This window comes from Ictidomys tridecemlineatus, chromosome 15 (genome assembly GCF_052094955.1).
Source record: "Ictidomys tridecemlineatus isolate mIctTri1 chromosome 15, mIctTri1.hap1, whole genome shotgun sequence".
Lineage (NCBI taxonomy): Eukaryota > Metazoa > Chordata > Mammalia > Rodentia > Sciuridae > Ictidomys > Ictidomys tridecemlineatus.
Window position 1 is genome coordinate 7,057,166 of NC_135491.1, and position 26,223 is coordinate 7,083,388.

General features: G+C 49.9%; 3 protein-coding genes and 1 non-coding gene across 5 annotated transcripts; all 4 read right to left on the reverse strand.

Annotated features, from left to right (window-relative positions):
* Positions 1-455: 455 nt before the first annotated feature.
* Ftl (ferritin light chain) lies at positions 456-2,005 on the reverse strand. Its single transcript, XM_005336652.5, has 4 exons — positions 1,674-2,005; positions 1,350-1,496; positions 901-1,026; positions 456-767 (listed from the first exon to the last, which is right to left on the reverse strand). Exons 1-4 carry the CDS (start codon positions 1,773-1,775, stop codon positions 615-617), a joined length of 528 nt encoding a protein of 175 aa, XP_005336709.2. The 5' UTR covers positions 1,776-2,005; the 3' UTR covers positions 456-614.
* Positions 2,006-4,665: 2,660 nt separating this feature from the next.
* Positions 4,666-9,953, reverse strand: Bax (BCL2 associated X, apoptosis regulator). 2 transcript variants are annotated; one of them, XM_005336649.4, is made up of 6 exons: positions 9,798-9,953; positions 9,172-9,223; positions 8,941-9,087; positions 8,452-8,587; positions 5,453-5,557; positions 4,666-4,937 (listed from the first exon to the last, which is right to left on the reverse strand). In XM_005336649.4, exons 1-6 carry the CDS (start codon positions 9,829-9,831, stop codon positions 4,833-4,835), a joined length of 579 nt encoding a protein of 192 aa, XP_005336706.1. In that variant the 5' UTR covers positions 9,832-9,953; the 3' UTR covers positions 4,666-4,832. The 2 variants fall into 2 exon arrangements, with proteins under 2 accessions (XP_005336706.1, XP_077887805.1); XM_078031679.1 differs by lacking the exon at positions 9,172-9,223 and having other exon boundaries at positions 9,798-9,947.
* Positions 9,954-10,918: 965 nt separating this feature from the next.
* LOC144371135 (U6 spliceosomal RNA) lies at positions 10,919-11,025 on the reverse strand. Its single transcript, XR_013431241.1, has one exon. It is a non-coding gene; the product is annotated as a U6 spliceosomal RNA (small nuclear RNA).
* A 2,280-nt stretch (positions 11,026-13,305) lies between these two features.
* On the reverse strand, positions 13,306-22,108 carry Dhdh (dihydrodiol dehydrogenase). The gene is made up of 7 exons (XM_005336648.5): positions 21,931-22,108; positions 21,434-21,545; positions 20,519-20,682; positions 17,632-17,884; positions 15,843-15,967; positions 13,670-13,817; positions 13,306-13,449 (listed from the first exon to the last, which is right to left on the reverse strand). The coding sequence occupies exons 1-7, from the start codon at positions 22,018-22,020 to the stop codon at positions 13,340-13,342; spliced, it is 1,002 nt and encodes a 333-aa protein (XP_005336705.2). The 5' UTR covers positions 22,021-22,108; the 3' UTR covers positions 13,306-13,339.
* Between the last annotated feature and the right edge of the window lie 4,115 nt (positions 22,109-26,223).

The window sequence follows — 26,223 nt, forward strand, 5'->3', positions numbered from 1 at the left end:
TCTATTACTCATTGAACAGAGCCATTCCAGGAACTGGGGGTATAGCTCAGAGGTAGAATTCATATCTAGGAGTGCCAGACACTAGAAAAAAGGCTGACTGAAGCAGTGCAGGCCAGTAATCCCAGCAACTCCTAGTTTGATTCAAGCCTGGAGGACTCAGCAAGACCCTATGTCCAATTCCTACTACGACACATGGTCAGGTGGCAGAGTTCTAGTAGTGTCTGCTTCCAGCTACCAACCCCAGGTCTGTATGTTAAGACTCCTTGGAGGCTGGCTTCACCTTCTGGCAGGGGCAGTTAACATTGAGCCAGACAAACTGAGAAGCCTTGACTGCAACATACCCAACAAATGGAATCCTGCCTCAGAATAGATAAGAAAAACAAGTTGTGGTCAAGGCCCTTGTTTGTTTGTTTTTATCTATTCTGTTGAGAACAGACACACACAAAACCATCAGATGCTGGAAAAAGCTTTAATTTTTATTTGGTCCAAGGCTTGGGAGGGGCTCCATGGTGGTTAAAAAGCTGCCTAGGGGTTAGAGGGAGAGAGTCAGGCCAAAGCCCTGATGCCAGGAGATGCAAAGGAGCCCCATCAAAGGCCACTGTACTCCAGGGCCTCTAGTCATGCTTGAGGGTGAGTCTTTCAAAGAGATACTCGCCCAGGCCAGCCTGGGGGCCCGCCAGACGGTGGAGGTTAGTCAAGTGGTCCCCCATCTTCTTGATGAGCTTCACCTCCTCATCAAGGAAGTGGTTCTCCAGAAAGTCACAGAGCTAAGAGAGAGGACAGGAGAAATTAGAAGTCCAATTTCTGGAGGAGAGGGAGAGCTGCCTCTGCTAGCAAAGGCAGATGTGGGAACGGGGCTTGGGAGTTCTTTGCCCAGGCAAAAGACAGGGGAGGACTTACATGTGGGTCTGTGCGGGTAGAACCCAAGGCATGAAGATCCAAAATGGCTTGGTTCAGGTTCTTCTCCAGAGCCAAGGCAGCTTCCATGGCGTCCAGGGTGTTGCCCCACTCATCTTGAGAAGGTTTCTGAAGAGAAGACGAACATTTCAGATTGGCCACCCGCCCCTCACCCCCACTACAACTCCCAGCAGTTGTTGAGGATCAGGGATCTGGCCCACAGAGCTTGGCATTCATCACCCCCCGTTTCTAACAGCTACAGGTCCCCAAAACCTGGACCTAGACCCCAAGCGGCCGGTACCGTGGCGTCTGGGGAGTTCTCCGCGCCTCCCGGTCCTCGACAATAAACCCGCACAAGACCCAACTCAACCTCCCATAAGCCCCCACAACCCCTCAAAGGGCGCGCACGGCCTCCAGGGAGTTGGAGTCCGCTGTCCACACGCGGTATTTACCTGCACGTCCTGGAAGAGGGCGCGGCCGCCGCGCTGGTTTTGCATCTTGAGGAGACGCTCGGAGGCCTCGCGCTTTTCCTCAGCCAACTCGCGGAAGAAGTGGCCCACGCCCTCCAGAGCCACATCGTCACGGTCGAAATAGTAGCCCTGCGGGAAGACATGGGGAAAGCTAGGGTCGCCACGAGGCGACACTAGCCGTGGGGACTCCGCCCTCCGAGTTCCAGCGGAACAAAGAAGGCTGGCGCATGCGCAGAGGCCAGAGGTACGCAGTTAGGGGAAACTTGGGCCGACGGCACCCCGGGACCCCTCACCAGAGACCCTTACCAGAGAGAGGTAGGTGTAGGAGGCGCACAAATGCAAATTAACCAGGCGGTTGACGGCAGCCTCCACCTCGGTGGAATAATTCTGACGAATCTGGGAGGTCATGGTTGGTCGTCAAGAAGGAGCTAACCACAAAAAACGGAGTTGGCTGGTCCTGGAAGCAGGCTCTGGGCGAGCAGATGGTCCCGGAGATTGCAAATGGAGATCAGATTGGAAGGCGGTGGGAAGCTGGAAGAAAAGGGAGTCCCCGGCTCTGTTCCGTCCAAACACTGTTGAAGCAAGAAGCAGATCCGTGGGACCTCCAGGCTCGTTGGTTGAGGCTGCGGGCAGGGCGGCTTGTTTTATAGTGCGCTGGCGCCGGGAGGTGGGGCGTTTAGGGCGGGAGGTCCGCCAATCTGCGCGGGCGGGAGGCGGGGCCTGAAGGCCGGGCCTGACCAATGACAAGCAGATAGGAGTTTAGGCCCCCGCCCCGGGGTGGGGAAGTCACGCGCCTGGAGCGCCAGGCTGTTGTGAAATGGGGGGGGAGGGGATCCTGGGAAATAAAGGGCTTCAGAGGGTCTTTCAGGAAAGAGGGAGATGAATGAAGTGATGACTGAAGTCTTGGGGTGTCTCAAGAAACAAGTCGGCTTCTAAGGTTGTTTCTGAGAAAGTGGTTCTTTGTGGTGTCCTGAAGAGGGGGTACCTCAGAGGTACCAGGGTACCTCCAGTTGCCTGGGGTTTGCTCTGCACAACAAAGGGTCTCCAAGTTTGGAAGGCAGTGAGGTGGTATTTTGGGGACCCTGGGGATCTTTGAGAAATGGGGTGGGAAGTACCTGGAACCCTTGGATTTTCACTGGGAGGGTCACATTCATAATAGAAGTCGGTGTTGCTACCAAGCCCTCCAGGGGACTTTAAGCCCTTTAAGTGATCTGCAAGACGGGAAGGGCAGGGTTTTTGTTTTTGTTTTGTGGGGGTCGTGTGCGTGTGTGCGCGTGTGTGTGTTTCTGGAATCCTAACGGGCGTTTGGGAAAGGTGGAGCAACACGTGGAAGGCTGGCCAGCCCTCTGGAGTCCTGAGCAGACTGGGCCTCTTGGAGCCATTTCCCCGGGCGCAGTATCTGAATTGGGATTAGAGATATGGAGAGGAAGGAAATGACTTGCTCTTTGGGGGGGTCTCTTTGGGACTGGCTTTCCTTGGGGACTGTTCTACAGGGAACTCCAGAGGCTCTGAGCATTCGTTGCCCTGGAACAGTGTCTCTGAAGTTGTCCAAGAGTCTTCCCTGGCACCTGCTCCTTCAGTCACAAAGCACAGCCCTGGGTCCTGGAGGAACAAGGTCTGAGGACCCACAGACAGGGTGTCTATCTTTGGTCAAACATACTTTTTGAAGTGTGCCCGGTCCGTGTTGATAGGACTGGTTCATACCAGGAGTAGAGAACTTGACCAGAATGCAGGAGCCCTGGGAGCTGAAGCCACTTGGCGCGTGGGAGAGCGCTCAGGGCCTGCTTTGCAGTCCTGAAGCAGTAGAAGCAGCCCAGGCAGGGGAGCTGACATTGGGATCCCCAGATATGGGGGCCTGGCAGGTATCGGGTCCTCAAGGGGCGTCTGGGCGGGCGGCCAGGCGAGAGCAGTGCTGAGTCACGCTGAGCTCAGCGCGGGAAGGGGCTCCGCGGCGCACGGGGCGGGGCGGCTCGCTGACCTCATCCCCTCCGCGGGTTCCGGCCTTGTGCTTGTGACCCTCTTGGAAAGGCCTGGCAGAACCAGGTCCGGCATTCAACACCACACTGATGGAAACCTGCTGCGTATGTACTGTCTCAAGGTCTTATTCTGTTCTCTTGATGCTCTTTCCTGGGGATCCTGCTTGTGGTTACCTTGTCCTGTCTCTCTGGTTGGTGGCTGTCTTCCCTCATATCTTTCCCCTGACTTGGTGTCTATGGGGAGAATCAGGGGAGGGGCAGGTGCCCAGGGCGCCAGCTTGATTGCTGGTTACTCATTGACCGCATTCAGACCTCAGCCTGATGACCTTTAGCCTCTGGCAGGCCCAGGCGTGACACCTGCAAGGGGCCTCCAGGTGGAAGAGGGGCTGAAACAAAGGTGCTGGGAGGAAGACAGAAAACTTGGGGTTCAGATCTTGGGGTGGGGAGACAGAGACCCAGAATACTGACTCCCCTAGGGTGGGTCCCACTCTCCTTACTCCCCAGTGCCTCTGCTGTTATTTGATGGCCATACTGGGGATCGAACCCTGGGGCACTCTACCACTGAGCTAATCCCCACTTCTTTTTGAGATAGTAGTTCTCCCAAGTTGCTGAGGCTGGCCTCAAACCTACAATCCTCCTACCACAGCCTCCTGAGTTGCTAGGATCATAGGGTGCACCACCAAACCCCAAGTGAGGGTCCAACTTGTGTGCTACCTGGAAGTTGAGGACCAGGAGGGCCCAGGGAGTCACTGGGCCAGCCCCAGGCTCTGCTGCCTCAGCCTCAGTCTGTGTCAGCCAAGTCCCAGTCCCATGCACCTCCACAGCCATGCTTTAGAGGTCTGGGTTTCTCCCTTAAACCCCCATCTGTCTCCCAACCTCCAGCAGCTTTCCCACAATGCCCCAGAGTCCTCTGGTCCTTTGTCCCTTCCACCCTATTCTCCACTTCAGTAAACTGGCAACTTCCTGGGCTCCCAGTTGTGAAACCTCAGGCCAGGAGGAAGGCCCCCTTGTGCTCAGACCTTGACCAGCACTGGCCTGTCAGCACATACTTCACCCTGGGTCGCCACAGGCAGAATCATGGGGCAGCTTTGGTTCCTCTTAGGACTTCAGGCTCCTAGACAACAGGAACTGGGGGACTGACTCATCCCTAATCCAGATAGCACTGGGCACCCCCAGAGAAAGAAGAGAGTGGAGAACACGCAAGTCCCAGCACAGACACCTCCAGGACAGTGGCTAAAGGGTTAAGGAGGTCAGGCCGTTAGGCAGCCTGCACCCTGATGCCAGCCAGGAAGGCTGCTGGGCCAGTGATGTAGACACCAAAGTGTGGCCTGAAGGAAGTTTATTGTCCCCCACCTCCACCAGGCCACTTTTCCCCACCCCTCCCAATAATTACAAAAGTAAGAAAAATGCCTACATCCCCCAATCCCCATTCCTCCCCCCAAAATGCTATAATTTATGCAGAAAAGACAGTCCAAGGCAGCTGGTGGCCTCAACCCATCTTCTTCCAGATGGTGAGAGAGGCGGTGAGCACTCCGGCCACAAAGATGGTCACTGTCTGCCACGTGGGGGTCCCAAAGTAGGAGAGGAGGCCATCCTGGAGACAGAGACATCGCATCAGGAACTCAGCAAGGTCAACCTCTGGACCAGCATGTGGGCCGTGATGGAGACTGAGAACAGAGGGTATGAGTGGGGGCAAGAGCCTACCATGGGGGCTGGGGCTAGGGCTCAGCGGGAGAGCCCTCGCCTGGCACATTGAGGCACTGGGTTCAATCCTCAGCACCACATAAAAAGAAATAAATAAAAGTCATTGTGTCCATATACAACTAAAGAAAAAAAGATGGACGGTGGGTATTAAAGACCTTGGTCAAAGGATCATCAGTGAACTTGAGGGACTCCAGAGCAATGGGAAGGCACGAAAGCAAGAATCCAGTTACGGGCCACAGAGTGGTCAGCGGGTTCCAGAAGAACTGGACTGATCTACACGTAAAATGTTCTGGACCAGACCTGATGATGTGAAAAGGGGAAGGGAAGGGGTACCCTGGGGCAGGGGGCGGGCCCTCGGAAGGGCCTAAAGGTCCCAGAGGAGGGAGGTGTTGACAGGTGTCTCACCCAACCACCCTGATCTTGAATCCAGCCCAGTAGCCGCTCTCGGAGGAAGTCCAGCGTCCAGCCCATGATGGTTCTGATCAGCTCTGGCACCTTGGTACACAGGGCCTGCAGAGAGTAGAGTGGGTGTTAGGGACTAGCCCTGTCCCCAAGCCTTCTTTCTTTCTTTTCTTTTAAAGAGAGAGAGAGAAAATTTTAATATTTATTTTTTAGTTTTTCGGCGGACACAACATCTTTGTTTGTGGTGCTGAGAATCGAATCCGGGCCACACACATGCCAGGCGAGCATGCTACCGCTTGAGCCACATCCCCAGGCCCCCAGCCTTCTTTCTCAATTCTCTGTCTACCCTGGCAGCCTCTTCTCCCATAAAGTCAGTTTCATCAATTGTGAACTAGATTATATCACTGTCAACTATCCTGCTCATGAACCCTCTGTGGCTCCCCAGTGCCCTCAGGTTAAAGACTGAAAGACACAGCTAAGCCCACAAATCCCTGTATGAAGGGTCTAACTTGATCTCATTCCACTTTTTGGCTTTTCTGTGCCTCACTGACCACTAGCTTCCTTCCATTTTATTTACTTATATTTTTTGGTACTGGGGATTGAACCCAGGATCTTGTACATCTCAGGCACACGGGCAGCACTCTACCACATAGCTGCATCGGTAGCAATTTTTTTTTTTTTTTTTTGGTACTGGGGATTGAACTCAAGGAACTTGACCACTGAGCCTCATCCCTAGCCCTATTTTGTATTTTATTTAGAGACAGGGTCTCACTCAGTTGCTTAGATCCTCGATTTTGATGAAGATGGCTTTGAACTTGCAATTCTCCTGCCTCAGCTTCCCAGGCTTCTGGGTTACAGGCGTGCACCACTGCGCTGGCCAGGTGGTCCATTTTCACTTGCATCAAACACTTCCATTTCAGGACCCTTGCACATGCTGGTCTTTCTGACTAAACCAGGCTCAACCAGTGAATTCTCACCCCTCAAAACTCAGCAGGCAGGGAGGAGGGAGGAAAAAGGGAGGCAGCTGGGAATGAAATGGACTAAATTATGTTGTATGCATATAACTATATAACAAATCCCATTGATATGTATAATTATAATGCATCAATATACATTTTTAAAAATTAATAAAGTATTAAAAAAGAAAAACTCAGGCCAAATGTCACTTCCTGAGAGCTTTTTCAGACCAGGTCAGAACCCCCTCCCACCCACCACCCACCTGGCTCTATCCAGACCCAGGACATGTCCTCCACCTCCCTGAACCTCCCCTTCCCAGCCTTTATCTGGCTGCTTCTCTCCTGTTGTCCCCAGCTCCCAATGCAGCCCAGTATGATACCAACTGCTGTCCCCTTCATTTCCAGTATTCCGTCCCCATCAGCTCGATCTTGAAAACACATCAAGGCCTGGGTTCCGTCCCCAGTACTAATACACACACTTTAGAACGAACGCATGAGCCATATCATAAACAGCCAGGGTATATATTATATCTAATCTACAAATGGAAAAACTGAGACCTGCACTATACATAGATCCTAAATTGAGAATTGAGAAATTCTTTTGAAATAGAGAAACTATTTGGTTCAAGGATGCAGAATCTGTAATCTCAGCAGCTTGGGAGGCTGAGGCAAGAGGACCACAAGCTCAAAGCCAGTCTCAGCAATTTAGTAAGGCCCTAAGCAACTTAGCAAGAACCTGTCTCTAAACAAACATAAATAAATGAGGCTGGAGATGTGGCTCAGTGGTAGAGCACGCCTGGGTTCAGTCCCCAGTACCAAAAAAAAAAAAAAGAACATGAAATACACTTTCCCAGCTCCACAGCAAACACACACCTAGGGCCAGGGCAGTCACCTTCAGGGTACCATCTACCTACCAGTGCCCCTGCCTTGGCCTTATACCTTATAAGTCTTTTTTTTTTTTTTTTTCATTGTTTGAGGTGCAGGAAATTGAACCTCATATATGCTAAGCAATCTCTCTACCACTGGGCTATATATACTCCATCCACCATAATTCCTATTCCTCCCCCCTCCCCCAGTACGGGGGAGAGAACCCAGGAACTCTACCACTAAGCTTCATCCCCAGCATTTTTTGTTTTTTAAGAACGGTCTCACTAAGTTGCTGAGGCTGGCCTCAAACTTGTGATCCTCCTGCCTCAGCCACTGGAGTCTCTGGGATCACAGGAGTGTGCCACCATACCTGGCCTTAATTCCTTTTTTGACCCACAATGGCCAGGATAATTCACTGGGCTCCTCCTGCCAATATTTTATTATGAGACTCTTCATAGAAAAAAATTAAAAGAATTTCAGAGTGAGCAGCCAGATGGCAGCAACCTAGATCTTACAATTAACATTTTTGCTATACTTGCTTAGGATAACCTCTTAAATTTAAGAATCAGGTTTTCTCACTGCCTTATTTAAAACCGATCACTCCTTTGTCATTCAGAGTAAAGTTGTTTACAGTAGCCCACAAGACTGCACACAATCTGCCCCTGCCCAATTCCACCCTTGCTCCCACCTCACTATTCTAATAGCAGTGGCCTCCTTGCTACATTCAACATACCAGGCTCCGTCCTACCTCAGGGCCTTTGCTTATTGTTTCTTCTATCAGATGCGTCTTCTCCCTGATCTTTATATATCAAAGCATCCTTTTTGTCATTCCCACATTGGCTTCAATGACACCTGCTCTTGAAGGTCTTTCCTGGCTACTTCCCTCAATCACATCAGCCCACATTACTCTGCCTCATCATGTGTCATACAACCTGAGCTCCATGAAAGCAGGGACCCAGCTTACTTTGTTCAGGGCTGTGGCTGGGGGCTGAGTACAGGCCCAGCATACAGTAGGCATAATGCATTTTTCTTGAATGAATAAAAGGTACTCTCAAGTCACATTCATCTCTCTCCTTTCCCTCTGTGGTCACTAGGCCATGGCAGGGGTTGACCCCATGGTTCCCAGGTCCTCAAATCTGAGGTGAGCATTCCTGGACTCACTGCCGTGCAGCTGCCCACCTTGAGCACCAGTTTGCTGGCAAAGTAGAAAAGGGCGACAACCCGGCCCCAGTTGAAGTTGCCGTCAGCAAACATGTCAGCTGCCACTCGGAAAAAGACCTCTCGGGGGGAGTCTGTGTCCACAGCTGCAATCATCCTGCAGGAAAGAGGAGTATGGATGCTGGGGAGGCAGGATCTGGCAGAGGGTAGAAGTTACAGCATCCACCCCATACTGAAGGCAAGTAAACTGAGACTCCAGCCAGTCTGAAATGGAAAGCACAGGCACATGGGGGCTGGGGACGGAACAAGATGGAACATATAGGAAGGAAGGAAAAATGACTCCCTGAAGGAAGCTTTCAAGATGGAGTGAGTGGCAGGGAATGTCTGAGTTGAGTGGTGCAGCCGGGACTCTCAGTTCCTAAGGGGGAAACAAGGGTATGGGGCTGTGGTTCCTAGGTTATGCCACAGGGGGAGACCCTTAGCTCAACTCTGGGTCCCCAGGAGTCACACCTCTGAAGCTCCATGTTACTGTCTAGTTCATCACCGATGCGCTTCAGACACTCGCTCAGCTTCTTGGTGGAAGCATCCTGGGGCACCTGCTCCAAGGCCAGCTCTGATGTGTCCCCCCCCATCCGACCTGCTCGATCCTGGATGAAACTATAGGAAAATGGAGGGAGTGCAGAATCAGAATGGGGTGTCACTCCCCAAATCTGCTCCACAATAATCAGACCTCAAACTCACCCCTGAAGCAAAAGGGCCCCTGTCTTCATGATCTGCTCAGAGCTGGTGGGCCCTAGAGGAGAAAGGAGGGAAGAGGTGCCTGGACTCTTGGGTCCTAGGGGATCAGGACACTGGGATGGCTCACGGTCCCTGAGGGAGGGCAGAGCTGAGGGCCTGGACTCCTGGCAGATAAAGTGACTGGGAGACCAGCAAGTGAGTCTCTCAAAGGAGACTGGTAAGTAAGGAGCCTGGGCCTGTGTCCTACATTCTTCCGGGAGAGGAGGCGGGGGGAACACTCAGGGCATCCAGACCCCTAGCCTGAGGGGGCAGAAGTGAGACCCGTCCCTCCCGGCGGGCCAGAGGCAGGAAGTGGTGCCCGCGACAAGCCCGGGCCTGCCCGGGGGGCTTGGGCTCTAGGATCCGCAGGGTTTGGGGGATCCGAGAGCGCCAGGAAGGAAGAGATCGGGGCGCGGAGGCCAGCTAGCCGGGAAGCTCCGAGGAGGGAGGGGGCTGGAGGCTGGCAGCGCCCGATCCGGGAGTTTGTGTCCCCGAGTGCTAGGAGATCGCCTGGCCCCAGGGCGGCGGCAGGATCCCTGGCCAGCCGGCAATGGGACTCGCCCTCCTCCCCAGCCTGCATCCCGCCTCACCGCCTCCTCTGGGCTGCTCCCCGGACCCGTCCATCACCGCCACCGCCGCGGCCGCCTCTCGCCGGGTCCGCCCGGGCAGCCGCAGCGCGCTCTAGTCACGTGAGCTGCCCGATGAACGTGCGTCCTTCACGTGGCCGCCCCGCAAAATGGCCGCTGCCCCGCAGGGTGCTGGTCACGTGACGGCATGTATGGGGCGTGGCCTGTGTCACGTGGCTCGTCGGCACCGCCCATTAAGAGCTGGCCGTGGTACCGCTCCACTCGCCACCGTCGCCTGCATTGGTTCATTCAGGCAAGTTGCGGGGAGAGTTTGCGCCCCCCGCACCACAGAACAGCAAGTGCCAAGGTTCGGAGGCCGGAGTAGCGGGCATCCAGGCAGAAGTTGAAATGACTGAAGTCCTGCGAGTCCTTACGTCTTCTGTGAAAATTAAAGGAATATGAAGTTCAAAAAGTGGCCAAAACTGAAGGATGATAACAGATCTCGGGGTATGGGAAGATCAGACCTGCCCTCAGTCCATGCCCCTGGGTCTCTGCATAGGGTAGCTCACAACCTGGCAGCTGGCTTCTTCATCAAAGTGAACAAGTGAGTAAGAGAGAGGAAAAAGTCCAGGGAGGACCAAAGTCATTGTCTGTTATAACTGAACCGTGAAAGGAACACCCCCTCACTCATGCCTTCAAAGAACTATCTGTAGGCCTGGTGCACTCACACAGAAAGGGGGTTACACAAGGGACTGTACTCACTGCTACTAAGAAGTTAGACATTGCCTAGAGCACAGACTTAACCCTCAGAACCAAAAAACTTTAAAAACGAAGAGAGGAAACAATAGACAGTGTGCTATGTGGCTAGGATGTGATATTTAATAAATTAGGTATATTGTATGTGTGTGCTTGTGACACTGTGGATTGAACCCAGGGACATTCTGCCACTGAGCTACATCCCCAGTGCGTGTGTGTGTGTGTGTGTGTGTGTGAGAGAGAGAGAGAGGGGGGGGGGGTCTGACTAACTTATCCAAGCTGCCCTCGAACTCGTGGTCCTCCTTACTCAGCCTTTAGAGTAGTTGGGATTAAAGGCATCTTTGATGTGACTATGTGTGTGTGTCTGTGTGTATACACCAAACAAACTATTAAATATGGAACACTTCATGAATTTATGTGTCATCCTTGCAAAGGGGCCATGTTAATCTTCTCCATATTGTTCCAATTTTAGTACATGTGCTGCCAGAGCAAGTACCTGTCTCTTTTTTTTTTTTTTTAAGACATTTTTTGAGTTGTAGATGGATACGATACCTTCGTTTTATTTATTTATTTTTATGTGATGCTGAAGATTGAACCCATGCCTCACATGTGCTAGGCAAGCGCTTTATCACTGAGCTACAACCCCAGCCCCAACCCTTCTTTTTTTTTTTTTTTTAAGTTTTTTTTAGTTGTAGATGGACACAATACCTTTATTTATCTTTATGTGGTGCTGAGGCTTGAACCCGGGGCCTCACACATGCTAGGCGAGCGCTCTACCACTGAGCCACAACCCCAGCCCCTGTTTTTTTTTTTTTTTTTTAACAGTCCTGAGGATCATGTCAAGTTCAGTGTGTTTGACTTACAATATTTTCAATTTATGAGGACTTTATCAAATTGGAACCCCATTGTAAGCCGAGTAGCATCTGTATCTTAACCAGGGTAATTTATACACAGTATAAATTTATTGCTCATAATTCTGGAGGCTGGGAAGTCCAAGGTCCAAGTGCAAGTAGATTTATTGTCTGATGAGGGCTCCCTCTCTGCTTCAAAGATGGCACTTGCAAGACATGGTGGCACATTCCTATAATCCCAGCAGGAGGATCAAAGTTTGAGGCCAATGGCTGGGGATATGGCTCAGTGGTGAAGCACCCCTAGGTCCAATCCCCAGGACCAAAAAAGAAAAGAAAGGCACCTAGTTGCTGTATCCTCAAAGCAAAGGTCTTCCTCAAGCCTTTTTTTTTTTTGGGGGGGGGGGCGTACTGGATATTGAAGGGCACTTTAACCATTTAACACCCCTGCCCTTTTTATTATTTATTTATTTATTTAGGTGCTGAGGATCGAACCCAGGACCTCATGCCTGCGAGGCAAGCACTCTACCACAGAACTACGACCCCAGCCCCTTCTCCCAGTCCCCTTTCCCTTTTTGTATTTCGAGACAGGGTCTCACCAAGCTGCCAAGGCTGGCCTCAAACTTGTGATCCTCCTGCCTCAGCTTCCTGAGTCGCTGGGGTTACAGTGTGTGCCACCACCCCTCACTCTTTTTTCTTCTCTTTTCCTCAGGATTGACTGGCCGTGTAGCTTACTGTCACTGCCTCATCCCTTTGAGAGGATTGGACCACCGTCACCCATTCAGGAAAACTTCCAATTGCAAAATTCAAAAAACATTATCTATGAATGTATATCACTTTTGCACCATCATAAAATTGAAAGATCATAAGTTGAATCATTGTAAGTTGGAAGTTTTCTGTATTTTGTTTTAGAGCAGCCCAAATGAAATAAGATGCCAATCAAGAGACTCCCCATCAGAGTCTAGTTAGTACTAGTATCTCTCTTTTACTGATGAGCAAAGGAAGAAAGAAGCTGGAGGACAGTGGACCTTGGTATTCACACCCTGTCCCCTTCTAGAGGTCACTGGCTCCTACCCTCATACCTACACTTACCCAGCATCTCAGACAGTAAACGAACACTCAGGAAGGTGAGGAGATGAAGAAAGACAAGTCTGGCCTGATGCCAGACTGTCCTGAAGGTTTAGTTACCAAGAATCCCATCTTCCCTCCTGACCACGCTGTTGTTTTTCTGACATTTTAAAAATGAACAGCCTGGCCGGGCATGGTGGTGCAAGCCTGTAATCCCAGTGGCTTGGGAGGTTAAGGCAGGAGGATCAAAGCCAACCTCAGCAAAATCGAGGCACTAAGCAACTCATTGAAGACTCTGTCTCTAAATAAAATATAAAATGGGGCTGGGGATATAGCTCAGTGCCCCCGAGTTCAATCCCTGGTCCCAAAAAAAGAACAGCCTCGGCTGGGGTTGTGGCTCAGTGGTGGAGCTCCTGCCTAGCACTTGTGAGGCACTGGGTTGGATCCTCAGCATCACATATAAATAAGTGAATAAAATAGGGGTATTGTGTCCACCTACAACCAAAAATATTTTTTAAAAAATGAACAGCCTGACTCATACAAATGAATTTGAGGACATGCAATTACATGCAGGAAGAGCAGGAAGAACAAAAGCTTTTAGGGGCCCAGAAAGAGAATTATTTCTGGTGTGAAAAATCAAGTTGTTTTGTAAAAAAAAAAAAAAAAAAAAATCCCTCCAAAGGAGTGAAGGCCAAACTCCAGAGAGGCCATGAGAGCGTCTGCCCCAGAAGCTTGTGAGAAACGTGGCCTTGACCTCGCCTTCCTCTCCCAGCCCACATCATTCCACGCAAATTGTACTCTAGTGACCTTTGCTGGTGAGCTCTCCAGTTCCTGCCAAAACACTGCCAAGATCCAAGATGTCCACGGAAACTATTTATTTATTCAGGCCAGGAATCAGCATTTGTCTTGGGAGAAGGTGACTCCAATGATCTTCCTCACCTCCTGGAGGATCTCAGCCAGAAGCTCACTTTCTGCCAGAGGAAGGATGGGACTTTCCTTGAGGCCTGAGGAGAGAATGCAGTTAGGGACCCTCCAAAAGAAAACAAAAACGAAAAAGGATCATTCCCAGAGTCCCCCAAGGCACAGGCATGGTTTCCATAGGCGGGTGCCCCAGGGCATCCTGGGAAATGTAGTTCCAAACCGGCCACCTGCGCGTCTGAAGGTGGGTGGACAGGACCCAACCCCTTCTAGGCCTGGCCCCTGCGGTGGCCTCCGCATTCTTACCTTTGCGCAGGCACTCGCGGACGTGAATGGCCTCGTAGCTCATGCCTGACCCATTTTCAAAATTATACTTCTTTGGGTCTTGGGGCAGCGGGAACTCCTTATGCTCATCATTCACCACCAACTTTGTTGGACACCAGGATGGGAAAACCTGGGGGAAGATAGAAAATGGCTTGCCATCCTCTCCAACAGGGCTGCTAGGGACTTCCACCCTAGAGCACGCCAGGTGAGGCTCGGGGGCCTCCCTAAGGGCCCTGGTGACTGAGGGCATGCCGGGTCCATCCCAGGTGTGTGCCCTCCCCCCACCCCTTTCTGGTTGCCAGAGGTTTGTTCCTTAGGGGTGCCACTGTCACACTATAATCCTGTCTTCTCCCCAACAACAAACTTCTGTGCTTGCGGACAGGTGCTCCTTCTGAAGCCAGATTTAAAGAGAGGTAGTACAGTTAGGTAAATGGGGTCTAACATCGAGTAGGATAAACAAAATGGAGGCCATTATAGAGAGTGGAGCCCAGGAAAACAGAGCAGCACTTGGGGAAATTGAAATGTTCCTGTTCCCAAGGCTCAGAGCCCATCCTAAGGAAATGTTAATGAAGCAGCTCCCAGCAAACAAGGAGGTGCTAATCCAAAACCGCCCCAGGCCCTTCCTGCCCAGATTACTCCTCCAGCCCTTTTGTCCCACACCTTTTGGGCCTTCCCACCTACATTTCAACACTGCAAGATAACAGAACAAAGGACGGAAATGCATGCCACAGGGGGGAAGTCTTTTTTGCTGTCCTTAATAAAGCTTCTACTTTCCACTTGCCTCCACCTGCTTCTCTGGTGTTATGCTTCAGCATTGGGGAAGCAAGGACTCGCCACTGGTAAACAGCGGGTAACACTTAGGCCCAGTGAAGAGGCCTTATCTTCATATCTTTGTGAATCCCCTTAGCAGAAAGGGTGGTCAGACCATCCAGCACCTTCTCATTGACTAAGAGATCTCCTTTTTTTTTTTTTTTAGCCCAAAATGAAAATACAGAGGCATGGTTGAGGCCCCTCAGAAACACAGGACAAGGGTCAAGTTCTGTGGTCTGGCTTCTACAAATGGGATTTCTTTTCCTTTCTCTTCCTCCCCTTTCCTTTTCCTTCCTCCCTTTCCCACCTTATCTTCCTTCCTCCTTCCTCCCCTCTCCCCCTTCCTCTCTTCCCTGTGCTGGGGCTTCAACACAGGGCCTCGGGCAAGCTAGGTAAGCACTCTACCACACACACATTCCCAGCCCAAGAATAGGAGATTTTTCTGCAAGGAAACCCAGTGAAGTTGACCTTTGAAAACACCCAGAACCTGCCCTGGAGGCAATTCCAATCAATTGTCCTCTAAATATGGTTGATAAGAACTGGTTTCTTGCTGGGTGTGGTGGCACAACACTGTAATACCAGCAACTAGGGAGGCTGAAGCAGGAGGATTGCCAAGTTCAAGACTGATCTCTGCAGGGTCTCTCTCTCTCTCTCTCTCTCTCTCTCTCTCTCTCTTTCAATATTTATTTTTTAGTTTTAGGTGGACATAATATCTTTATTTTGTTTTTATGTGGTGCTGAGAATCGAACCCAGTGCCTCATGCATGCTAGGCAAGCACACTACCACTTGAGCCACATCCCCAGCCCCTCTCTCTCTTTTTTTAAAAAAATATTCTTTTAATTGTAGATGGACATGATACCTTTATTTTAATTACTTATTTTTATGTGGTGCTGAGGATTGAACCCAGTGCCTCACTTGTTCAAGGCAAACACCCTGCCACAACCCAGCCCAGCAGGGTCTCTCTTTAGTGAGAGAAACAAAAAGGGCTGGGGTTGGGACCCTGTCTCAAAAACAAACCAAACTGGGGATATAGCTCCATGAAAAAGTGCCCTGGGTTCAACTCCCAGGACCTAAAACAAAGTGATTTCTTGGAGCTGGGTGTGGCTCAGTGGTAGAGCTCATGCTTAGCATGTGTCAGGCCCTGGGTTCTTAGGACTAAGAACACTTGGCCCTCCAATAGGTTCACCCTCTGGAAAGACCTGATTGGCTCAAACCCCATCCTTTGGCTTGGAATTCAAGGAGGATGGGTTCCTTAGAAATGAGGTGAAAAATGGCTGGTTCAACTCCAGTTCCCCAGTTGCCCTTCCCGTCCTAATTGCCAGTGCTCGGGCCTGTTGGACCTCACCTGGGCCATGCCCTTGGTACCGTTCACGGAGGCCATGTTGGAGAGATCTGTGCTGATGCTACAGGTGAAGCTGCCATGGACCCCTCCTGGGTACTGAAGTAGCACTGAGACAGTGTCGTCCACACCTGGAGGGAAGTCACAGGGCTGAGTCTCGGGGTAAGACTGCATGGGCCTCCGATTCTGCTCCTGGAAACTTGGCCCAGAGACCTTGTTTCTTATTCAGCAGTGAACAAGAATGAAGTATGAAAATAGAGATGACCTTCAAAAAACACTATGCTGAAAGAACCAGACACACAATTCACATGTTGTGTGATTCCATTCACAAGATATGTCCCCAGTTGGCCAATCTGAAGATCTAGAAAGTAGAGTAGTGATCATTTATGACTGAGGAGGGAGGGGAGAACTGGGGAGGTACATTCAAGGGCTTGGGAAGGGTTGTGGGTTTCTTTGTTTTGTTTTTTGGTACCAGTGTTTGAATTCAGAGGTGCTGAACTACATCTCCAGCCCTTTTTATTTTGAGAACGGATCTCACTATGTTGTATAGGACCTCACTAAGTTGCTAAGGCTGGTTTCAAACTTTCGATCTTCCTGCCTCTGCCTCCTGAGCCACTGGGATTACAGGCATGCACCACCACAAAGAGCTTTAATTCTATTTTTTTTTTCCAGTACCTTTATTTTATTTATTTATTTTTATGTGGTGCTGAGGATGGAACCCAGTGCCTCACATGTGGTGGGCGAGCTCTCTATCACTGAGTCACAACCCCAGTTCTAATTCTATCTTGAGACAGCATTCACTAAGATTCCAGGCTGGCTTCCAACTGGCAATCCTCCTGCCTTGGCCTCAAGAGTAGCTTGGATTAGAAGTGTGGACCACCACCACCTGGCTAAATTTTTTTTTTAATTTTCTGTATTGGGGATTGAACTAGGGCCCAGTGCATGCCAACAAGCACTTTGCCACTGAGCTACATCTCTGGCCCTGAAATTATTTTTATTCTGTTTGTGTGTTTTCCCTATTTCTTGTTTGTTCCTTCATTCAGTGATTGCTATTGGAAGTCACTGTTTTGGAGCAGTTCTTTTTGCAGCAAGGACTTGCTGAGACAACTTCAAAAAATAATCACCATTTATATTTCTTCTTTCCTTCTTTTTAGTACTGGGGATTGAACCCAGGGGCACTTTACCACTGAGATATATTCCAGTACTTTTTTTTTTTTTTTTTGATTATTTAAAAAAAATTTTTTAGTTAGAGACACATACCTTTATTTCATTTTTTAATTTTTATGTGGTGCTCAGGATTGAACCCAGTGCCTCACATGTGCTAGGCAAGTGCTCTACCACTTAGCTACAATTCCAGCCCTTTATTTTTTATTTTGAAACAGAATCTCACTAAGTTGCTGAGGCTGGTCTTGAACTTAGGATCCTCCCGCCTCACCCTCCTGAGCTGCTGTCTTTACAGGTGGGTGCTACCACATCTGGCCCGTGGTTTATATTTCTTAACTGCTGACCATTTGCTGCAACAGTTACTTCATCAATTTCCACAATAACCCTATGATTGACACTCTACCAGTCAAATAATTAAGACTCAGAGACATTGAGGCACTTGTCCAAAATCACACAGTAAAGTCCCCAGTACAGAGCTCACCTGCTTCTCAACACTGATTTTCCCTGACTACACATGGGAAGGTCATCTAGCTGATTCTCATGGCCTGGGAGACTTGTTCCCCACTGGGGACTGCAGGGAGAAAGGCTCACTCCCACCGCCCACCATCAGGGAGTTTAGCGTGGACAATACCTGTTTCATGGAGCTTTCCGACTGCTGAAATCTTCTCTGGCTTCTGCCCTCCGAAGACCATGGAAATGAACTGGGAGCAGTAGATTCCGAGGTCCAGCAAACCGCCACCTGCCTGGGCCCAGTCTGTGGACCTGGGTACATGGAGGAGGTTTCTCCCGAATTCTATCCGAACCACTCGAAGGTCCCCTATAGTTCCCTGAGCCAAAACAGACCTCAGAGCTTCTATGGCAGGAAAAAAACGGGTCCAGATGGCCTGCAGATGACAGAGGGAAATGGCAGGGCACAGGAAAGGAAGGAGTGGGGTCAAGGCCCAGGAGTCGACTCCCCAGTTCTTTTCCCTCCTGGGCTCCAGTCTGGAGGAGGAACCCACTGCTCCCAGACTCCAAAGTAGGGATCCCTGCCCTCCAAACCTGCCTCTGTCTGTCCTTGTTCTTCCTCTCTGGGACCACCATCCCTGTTGAATTGTGTCCCCTGCCCTGTTCATGTATCAAATTCTCAACTCCCCAGAACCTCTGAGATGGATTGTATTTTGGGGATAGAGTTTGTTTTTTCGGTGCTGGGGATCGAACCCAGGGCCTTGTGCATGCAAGGCAAACACTCTACCAACTGAGCTATATCTCCAGCCCTTGTTTGTTGTTTTTGAGATGGGGCCTCCCTGTATTGCTCAGACTGGTCTCAGACTCCTGGCCTCAAGCCATCCTCCCACCTCAGCCTCCTGAGTAGCTGGGACTGTGGAAGCACAAACCTCTGGGTTTTTAGAGTGATATCTACATTAATATGAAGTCATTAGGGTGGATCATAATCAATATGACGGGAGTCCTTATGAGAGGAGGAAATGAAGACAGATATACACAGAAGGAAGGCCATGTGAAGACAGGAGAAGCTGCCATCTGTATGTAGGCCAAGGACAGAGACCTGGGAAGAAGCAGATCCCGCCTAAACTTTGATCTCAGACTTTTGGCCTCTGGAATTGTGAGAAATACATTTCTGTTGTTTAAACAACCTCGTTCATGGGAGTTGGGTATGACAGCCCCAGCAAACCAATATACCCAGTCTGTCCCTGATGCTGGTTCACCCTCCACATGGCCCCGAGGCAGCCAGGGCCCCACCCCTTTGAAAAACAGGACCCCTGAAACTTAAGGAAGGAAATTCTCTCAGGGGAGATGGAGACAGCCAGATTAGATCCAGCTTAAGGGGTTAACAGACACGAGAAAATTAGGAGTTAAGAAGTGCACCAGTCTTCAAGCCTGTGGATAACAGCATCAGGAAATAGAGAGTGGGAAGTCAGCTCCACCTTCTGAGACCACGCAGTCACCAAGAAAGACACCAAGAAAGACAGATCACTAAAACCAAACCCACTGAGACAGGACAACAGTCTGCCCTGTTCTGAACATAATGTCAGGGACTCTTCCAGATGACAAGGGGCAAATTCCAGGTGGTAAGGGGGCAAACACATGCATAGAATAGTCACTGACGTCACCCACAGTCACTTTTATTTCAGCAGCATAATGAAAATCACACCCCAAGATGGTGATTGAAGGTGGTAATGAGACATAGGCAGCGTGAAGAAGCTTATCAAAGAAGAGCATGCTGCCATAAAAACCCTGCCTCCACCTGCCATGACATCAAGACACCAAGGCCCATGCCAGGCATGGTGGTGCACGCCTTCAATACTAGTAACTCAGGAGGCTGAGGCAGGAGGATTGCAAATTTGAGGCAGCCTCAGCAACTTAGCAAGACCCTGTCTCAAAATATAAAATAAGGGCTGGGGCTGTGGCTCAGTGGCAGAGCACTTGCCTCGCACATGTGAGGCACTGGGTTCCATTCTCAGCACCACATAAAAATAAATAAATATAGATATTGTGTTCATTTACAACTAAAAATTTTTTTTAAAATATACATAAAATAAAAGGGGCTGGGTATGTGGCTCAGGGATAGAGCACCCCTGGGATCAATCCGCAGTCCAACAAAAATTTTAAATATATATATATATATATATATATATTTTTTTTTTTTTTTTAAAGAATAAAGAGCTTTGTTCCTATCCTAGTTGTGCCCTCCTCTGATTCTTCTTACGGAAAGCACAAGAATCCACTAACTTGGTGACAGACCCAGAGGGATCTTTTCTTCTCTAAGAGCTGACTCTGTCTTACCCCTCCCTGCTCAATACCTTTCTGTGGTTGTCCACTGCCCAGTGACGGTTCCCCTTCATTTGGAGCATTTTATAGGAAAGATATCCTGCACATGCTTTGCATTATAAACCCTCCCAGCATTCCTGCTAGGTGGTTAACATTGTGTCCATTGCATTGACAAGAGAAAATTGAGGCTCTCGGGTCATATCCTTTGCTTTAGATCACACAGTAACTACAGATTTGGTGTTGTTAGGAACCATTATACTCCCCAGCATTGAAACAACTTCTGAGTGCTATATGGCACTGCTGGTACTGCCCACTGCCACTTAGCAACCATCTTAATTCCTGGCACTCTCTTGGACCCTTTAGATAGATAAATCTAATAAGAGCAAAGCAATGGTTGCTAAATGTTGAGGATTGGTAGAGGGTTTTTTGGCCCATCTCACCTTGATCCCTGGAAATCCACCAAAACTAAACCCTTTTTGAAAGACTGAAAAATGATTCACACAATCTAAGCAAGTCTTGCCATGTCTGCTAAGGGCCGAAAGCTGTGGCTCTCCCAGGGATAGATGTTGCCAGTAGAGTAAACTACACCCTGTTAAAAACGCACTGACCTGGGTCCATTTTTGTGACCGTCTTGACTGTCAGCAAACTCTTTCCTGTGTTCTTCCAAAAATGCCTACTTTCAACCACAGACATGTCTAGCGTCAGCAAGCAGCCCCCATCAGATGTTGACAGGGCCCCTCCACCCTCACCTCCATCAGGAACAGGCCCCGTGAGCGGGCCTCCGCCACCATCTCCCGAACTTCCGCGGCATTCACACCCATGGGCTTCTCGCACAGGACCGCTTTGCCGGCTCTCAGGCACAGCAACACCGCGGCCTTGTGCTGGGGATGCTGGGTGCCAATATAGGCCACTTCTAGGGTGAAAGGAAGGATCTCCTTTTTTAAGAGGTCAGCAGCCCTGCCCACACCATCCCTGAGGGGCCCTCCCACAATTTAGAGGTCCCGCCCGAGGTCCCTTTAGGAAGCAACTAAACAAATGCTGTCGCCTCTAACCATTCTCTAGCAGCAATCTATTTTCAGCCTTCTGAAATGATGGTAAGAAATCGAGAGTTCAAAGCCAGCCTCAATAACTTAGCGAGGCGCTAGGCAACTCAGTGAGACCCTGTCTCTAAATAAAATACAAAAATGGGCTGGGGATGTGGCTCAGTGGTAAGTGCCCTAGTTCAATCCCCAGTATCAAAAAAGAAAGAAAGAAGGTGGGAAAAAAAAAAAAGAAACAAAGAAAAAAAATTGCTGCGTCCTCACCACGCCAGCAGGAGGTAGATATTATTATTTTTGCACGATTTCTAACTGCGTAAACTGAGAAAGGTAAGCATAACCGGAAAAACGAGAATTCTGGCAACCTGACTCCAGAGCCAGGCTGCATCCACTATGAGATCTCGCCTTTTGATCCAGAACAATCCAGAACATTAGACACCCTGGTCGCAGGGTCCTGCTCCTCTGTTCCCCCCCCCACCCCGCGCTGCCTTTTTATTTTGAAGAGATGAGGATCCAGCCCAGGCTGATCTCAAACTCCTGGGATCAAGCAATTCTTCCTCAGCCTTCTGAGGAGCTGGGACTGCAGGTGCGTGACTCACAGGGTCTATTTAAGCTTTCGCCACTCACCCACATTCGGGTCCTTCGCCAGTTCTTCATAGGAGCCATAGGCCTTGGGGATGTCATGCTTCAGGGCAAACTCCTTCGCCCGGCTCAGGTCGCGGGCAGCCACCGCCACCACCTGGAAGGGTGCCAGGGTCAGACTGCAGGGGTGGGACAGGCGAGGAAGACGGGTGACAGAGGAAACGCCGGGTTGGGAGAGAAGACTTCCTCCAAGAGATGCAGTCGTGGGGAAGGATGTGACGGGGGCTGGACCCTCGGGCCCTGGGAAAGAGAGCTCTTGGGAAAACCGTAGCTTCTCTTAACAGTAGTTCAGATCAAGACCCTCCCAAACCTCAAGCACCTGGGGAGGTCACAAGGCAGAGGTGGAGAAGGAGCCAGCAGAGGAGCAGCGGTAGTTGACGCCTTGGGAACCCAGAAACCTGGGATCCTTCCTCCCCGCCCTCAGCCCCTGGAGTCCGCCCTTCCCCGTCGCCTCTTTCCCAGGACTCCGCGGGGAGGCAGACCTGGTGCTCGGAGCGAGGCAGCGCGCACAGCGTGGTCGTGAAGTCGTTGGAAATAAGGCCGGCTGACACAATGCCCCAACGGAGCGCCATCCTTCACGTCTCCGGGTCGCGCAGTCCCCGGTCCTGCGGGCGGCTCCCGCGGGTGTTAAAGGACGGAGGCTCCGCCCACCAGGGGGCGAGTCTCTGCCGACCCAGCCTTAGCTCCAACGCCGCTTCTCATTGGCCTCAAGTCCCAAAGCGAAAGGGGCGGGCATTTGGATCTAGCGTCCCATTGGAAGAGCGCTTTACGTTCTGTTTCCAAATTGCCGCTTCAAAGTCTTGCGCTCTGGACTTTATTGCGCTCTGGACTTTGTCGCGACTTTGCCTCCTTGACTGCTTTTGTGTGTTTGTGCGCGCGGAGCTGGGGATGCGACCCAAGCGCTCCACGGCTGCATCCCCAGCCGCTCTGTGCTGAGTAAGCCTTGGTAGGAGAGAGAGAGAGGGGGGGGGGGAGGGAGAGGAGAGGAATAGTGATTTCTAGATCTGGAGAGCCCTCCGTAGGCAGGCCGCCGGCATTGCTTTCCTTTCCTTCCTCCTCCTAATGTCTCACCACAGACCTGAGAGCCCTGGTAAGTTTTTTGCGGGTTTCCCAGCAGGAGGGGAAGACCTGCTAACTGGCTGCCTCCAGAGGGCCTCATAGGGTCTATTTAAGCTCTCGCCACTCACCCACATTCGGGTCCTTCGCCAACCTGGTTTAGAAACCAGGCTGTTCTCCTCCTCGTCCTCCTGGGCCGAGGTTTGAAGTCCGGGCTTGTGCGTGCTAGGCAAGCGTTCTACCCCTGGGCCACCCCATCCCCACCCCAGCCCAGTGGTGCCCGGGCAGTGGAGTAGGTTTTGGAGAAATCAAAGAAAGTAACTGCAGACAGCTTGGGAGACGGAGAACTGGGGCAAGTCTGGAAGAGATGAGCGGCTGCTCATCCAGAGGGGACAGGCCGACAGCGCCTCCATCTGTCATGGTGTTTTGTCCAGTGGCCGCAGGCATGGAGGTGACATGTGCTTTCCACAACAACCCTCAATAACGTGTCCATCCTCACTCAGAGAGGGGGAGAGAGAGAGAGAGAGAGAGAGAGAGAGAGAGAGAGAGAGAGAGAGAGAGTGTGTGTGTGTGTGTGTGTGTGTGTATTAGAATATATATCTATTCTATTAGTTATCCATGACAGCAGAATGCATTTTGATACATCATACATAAATGGAGTATAACTTCTCATTCCTCTGGTTGCACATGATGTAGAGTTACCAGGTCATGTAATCATATATGCACATAGGATAATGATGTCTGATTCATTCTACTATCATTTCTACCTCCATGCCCCCTCCTCTCCCCTCACTCCCCTCTGTTCAATCCAAAGTACCTCCATTCCCACGTTCCCTCTTGTGAATTAGCAACGCATATGAGAGAAAACATTTGACCTTTGGTTCTTTGGGATTAGCTTGTTTCCCTCAGCATGATATTCTCCAGTTCCTGCCATTTGCCTGCAAATGCCACAATTTCATTCTTCTTTAAGACTGAGTAATATTCCATTGTATATATATACACAACGGAATATTACCTTATCCATTCATTTGTTGAAGGGCCTGTAGGTTGGTTTCATAGTTTAACTATTGTGAATTGAGCTGCTATAAATATTGATGTGCCTGCATCACTGTAGTATACTGATTTTAAGTCCTTTGGTATAAACCTAGGAGTGGGGTGACTGGGTCAAATGGCAGTTCCATTTTCCTAGGAATCTCAGAGAGGGGTTTTACACCTGAGGCTGCAGAAGCAGTGACTTATCAGCATCAGCTTATTTAGTTTGTTTGTGTGACCAGCATCCCAAGGAGCAACGGTCACAGTGTACAGGCAAGAAAGTAACTTTCTTCAGATAACTCTGACTTGCCCTAGTTTCCAGGGTGCGCAAGAGAAAGTCATGGTCTCCCTTCTAGATAGCATGTATCTGGACTTTCCCACCCAGGCTTGCTCTCATTGTTTCCTTAACTTGGCTATTTTGGGAACAGAAAGGGGGTGTTCAGGACATGGTGTTTTACTGTCTCCCTTTTCTTTAGGAATGATACATTTTTCAATGCTTTTTTTCCCCCACAAATGATATTTTATTTATTTTTTATTGTTGGTTGTTCAAAACATTACATAGTTCTTGATATATCATATTTTACACTTTGATTCAAGTGGGTTATGAACTCCCATTTTTACCCTGTATTCAGATTGCAGAATCACATCAGTTACACCTCCATTGATTTACATATTGCCATACTCGTGCACAAATGATATTTTAAACTTATGATGGGCTCCTATGGATGTAACCTCATTGTAAGTCAAAGAGCATTTATACTTATATAAATAATGACTTAATTAGAACTTGAATTGACTGTGTTGGGCTGGGTTATTTTACAGTAGCAAACAGTCCCTTGAATCTCATGGATTATTTTTTACCCAAGGCTGCATGCCCAGGGAAGGCGGCCGGGCTCTGTCAGCAAAGGGACTCAGGTATGCAGGCTGCCACGTGCGTGCTCTGCTAATCTGTCACAAGGAAGAATTGTGGCCAACATGTGCTGGATCTAAAAACCTTTGGCTCCAAGAAAACTTTAGGCTCATTATTTTTTTTCCCAGTATGAGGATTGAACCCAGGAAAGTTCTACCACTGAGTTATGTCCCCAGCCCTTTTTATTTTATTTAGAGATTGGCTCTTCCAAGTTGCCCAGGCTGACCTCAAACTTGTGATCCTCCTGCCTCAGCCTTCCAAATATCTAGGATCAAAGGCATACACCTTGCACCTGGCGAGAATGGGACTATTACCAGACACGTTATGGTAATGGATGTGGGAGGGCACTAGAAAATTATGATTTTAAAATAATTTTTTAAAAAGGTGGTGGGTGGGCGCTGGGGCGGTGGTTCAGCGGCAGCGCACTTGCCTGGCATGTGTGAGGCAGTGGGTTTGATTCTCGGCACCGCCTATAAACAAATACATAAAATAAAGATGTATCAACAATTAAAAAAACAAAGGTAGTAGGTGAGCGTGATGGAAGATGGGGCCAAAAAGTAGAGGGGAGACATCATGCAGTGGTGGGAGGATGCTCCGTGGGGGGCAGTGGGGACAAGCAGCTCCATTAACATCACTCATTCATTTTGTAAACATTTGATGCTGGACTTGGCCCCACACCGGGAAACACTGGGGATCCAGGGTGAGAGGATGCAGAGGCAGCCACCACGCACAGAGCCAGCCCAGGATGGTGGCTGTCACTGAAGAGAACCCAGGCGTGGTGGAAGCCCCAGAGGTGAGGAGGGAGCTACACCAGCCTGAAGTGTGGGCAGGGGCTCCATTTGTCTCACAGAGTGACACATTTAGATATGGACCTGTCTTGTTTTGTCCCTCCTCCAGCAGGATTCAGGCCCAGTGAGGGCAGACTCTGGTTTGTTCAGTGCTGTGTCCCAGACAGTGCCTGGTTCATCTTGAGGGTTCCATGAATGGATGGATGGAGGGATGGATGGATGGAGGGATGGATGGATGGAGGGATGGATGGATGGTTGGGGTCCTGCCCAGAGTTTCCTGTAGAGAGTGCAGATGATTCTCCTTCACAACGCAGGGGCAAGCATGACTCTCACATCCTTTCCTCCCCTTTTCTTCCTCTCTGTTTTATTTTTTTCTTGTTATTTATTTACTTATTTTTGGTACCAGGGATTGAATTCAGAGGTGCTTAACTACTGAGCCACATCACCAGCCCTTTATTGCTTTTTTTTTTTATTTTTTGAGACAGCATCTGGCTAAGTAATGAAGGGCCTCATTGAGTTATTGAGGCTGGGTTTGAAGTCACAGTCCTCCTGCCTCAGCCTTCGCAGTTGCTGGGATTACAGACATGCACCACCATGCCCATCTCTTTTTCTAAAACCCTTTGCCAATTATCCTGGATTACCTGCCAGGCTCAGTGTAATTACAGGAGTTCTTGTGGGTACTCAGTAGGGTCAGAGAAGAAGGGGGGATAGTCCCAGTGCACACTGGGCGTGGTGGTGCTTGCCTGGTCTGTAATCACAGAGACTGGACTTGAGAGGCGGAGGCAGGAGGATCACAAGTTCTAGGTCAGCCTCAGCAATTTAGGAAAACCCAGACCTTGGCTGTAACCCAGCGGCAGAGTGCTTGCCTTGATTGAGTGAGGCAACTCAACCCCCACTGCCGAAAAAAAAAAAAAAATGAATGTCCACACAGAAACTGCCAACGATGTAGGGGGCGGGCAGCAGGGCCTGGCAAAGATCATAGATCACCT

Excerpts from the sequence above, each read along its gene's own strand:
- Ftl (XM_005336652.5), bottom strand. The coding sequence starts at position 1,775 with ATGACCTCCCAGATTCGTCAGAATTATTCCACCGAGGTGGAGGCTGCC. Across the intron at positions 1,027-1,349 it reads CCCTCTTCCAGGACGTGCAG|AAACCTTCTCAAGATGAGTG; the intron begins GTAAATACCGCG and ends TCTTCTCTTCAG. Across the intron at positions 768-900 it reads CTACCCGCACAGACCCACAT|CTCTGTGACTTTCTGGAGAA; the intron begins GTAAGTCCTCCC and ends CCTCTCTCTTAG.
- Bax (XM_005336649.4), bottom strand. The coding sequence starts at position 9,831 with ATGGACGGGTCCGGGGAGCAGCCCAGAGGAGGCG. Across the intron at positions 9,088-9,171 it reads GGGGCCCTTTTGCTTCAGGG|TTTCATCCAGGATCGAGCAG; the intron begins GTGAGTTTGAGG and ends ATTTTCCTATAG. Across the intron at positions 4,938-5,452 it reads TTCAAGATCAGGGTGGTTGG|GATGGCCTCCTCTCCTACTT; the intron begins GTGAGACACCTG and ends CTCTGTCTCCAG.
- Dhdh (XM_005336648.5), bottom strand. The coding sequence starts at position 22,020 with ATGGCGCTCCGTTGGGGCATTGTGTCAGCCGGCCTTATTTCCAACGAC. Across the intron at positions 17,885-20,518 it reads GGGGCCTGTTCCTGATGGAG|GCCATCTGGACCCGTTTTTT; the intron begins GTGAGGGTGGAG and ends TGTCATCTGCAG. Across the intron at positions 13,818-15,842 it reads GTACCAAGGGCATGGCCCAG|GTTTTCCCATCCTGGTGTCC; the intron begins GTGAGGTCCAAC and ends ATCTTCCCCCAG.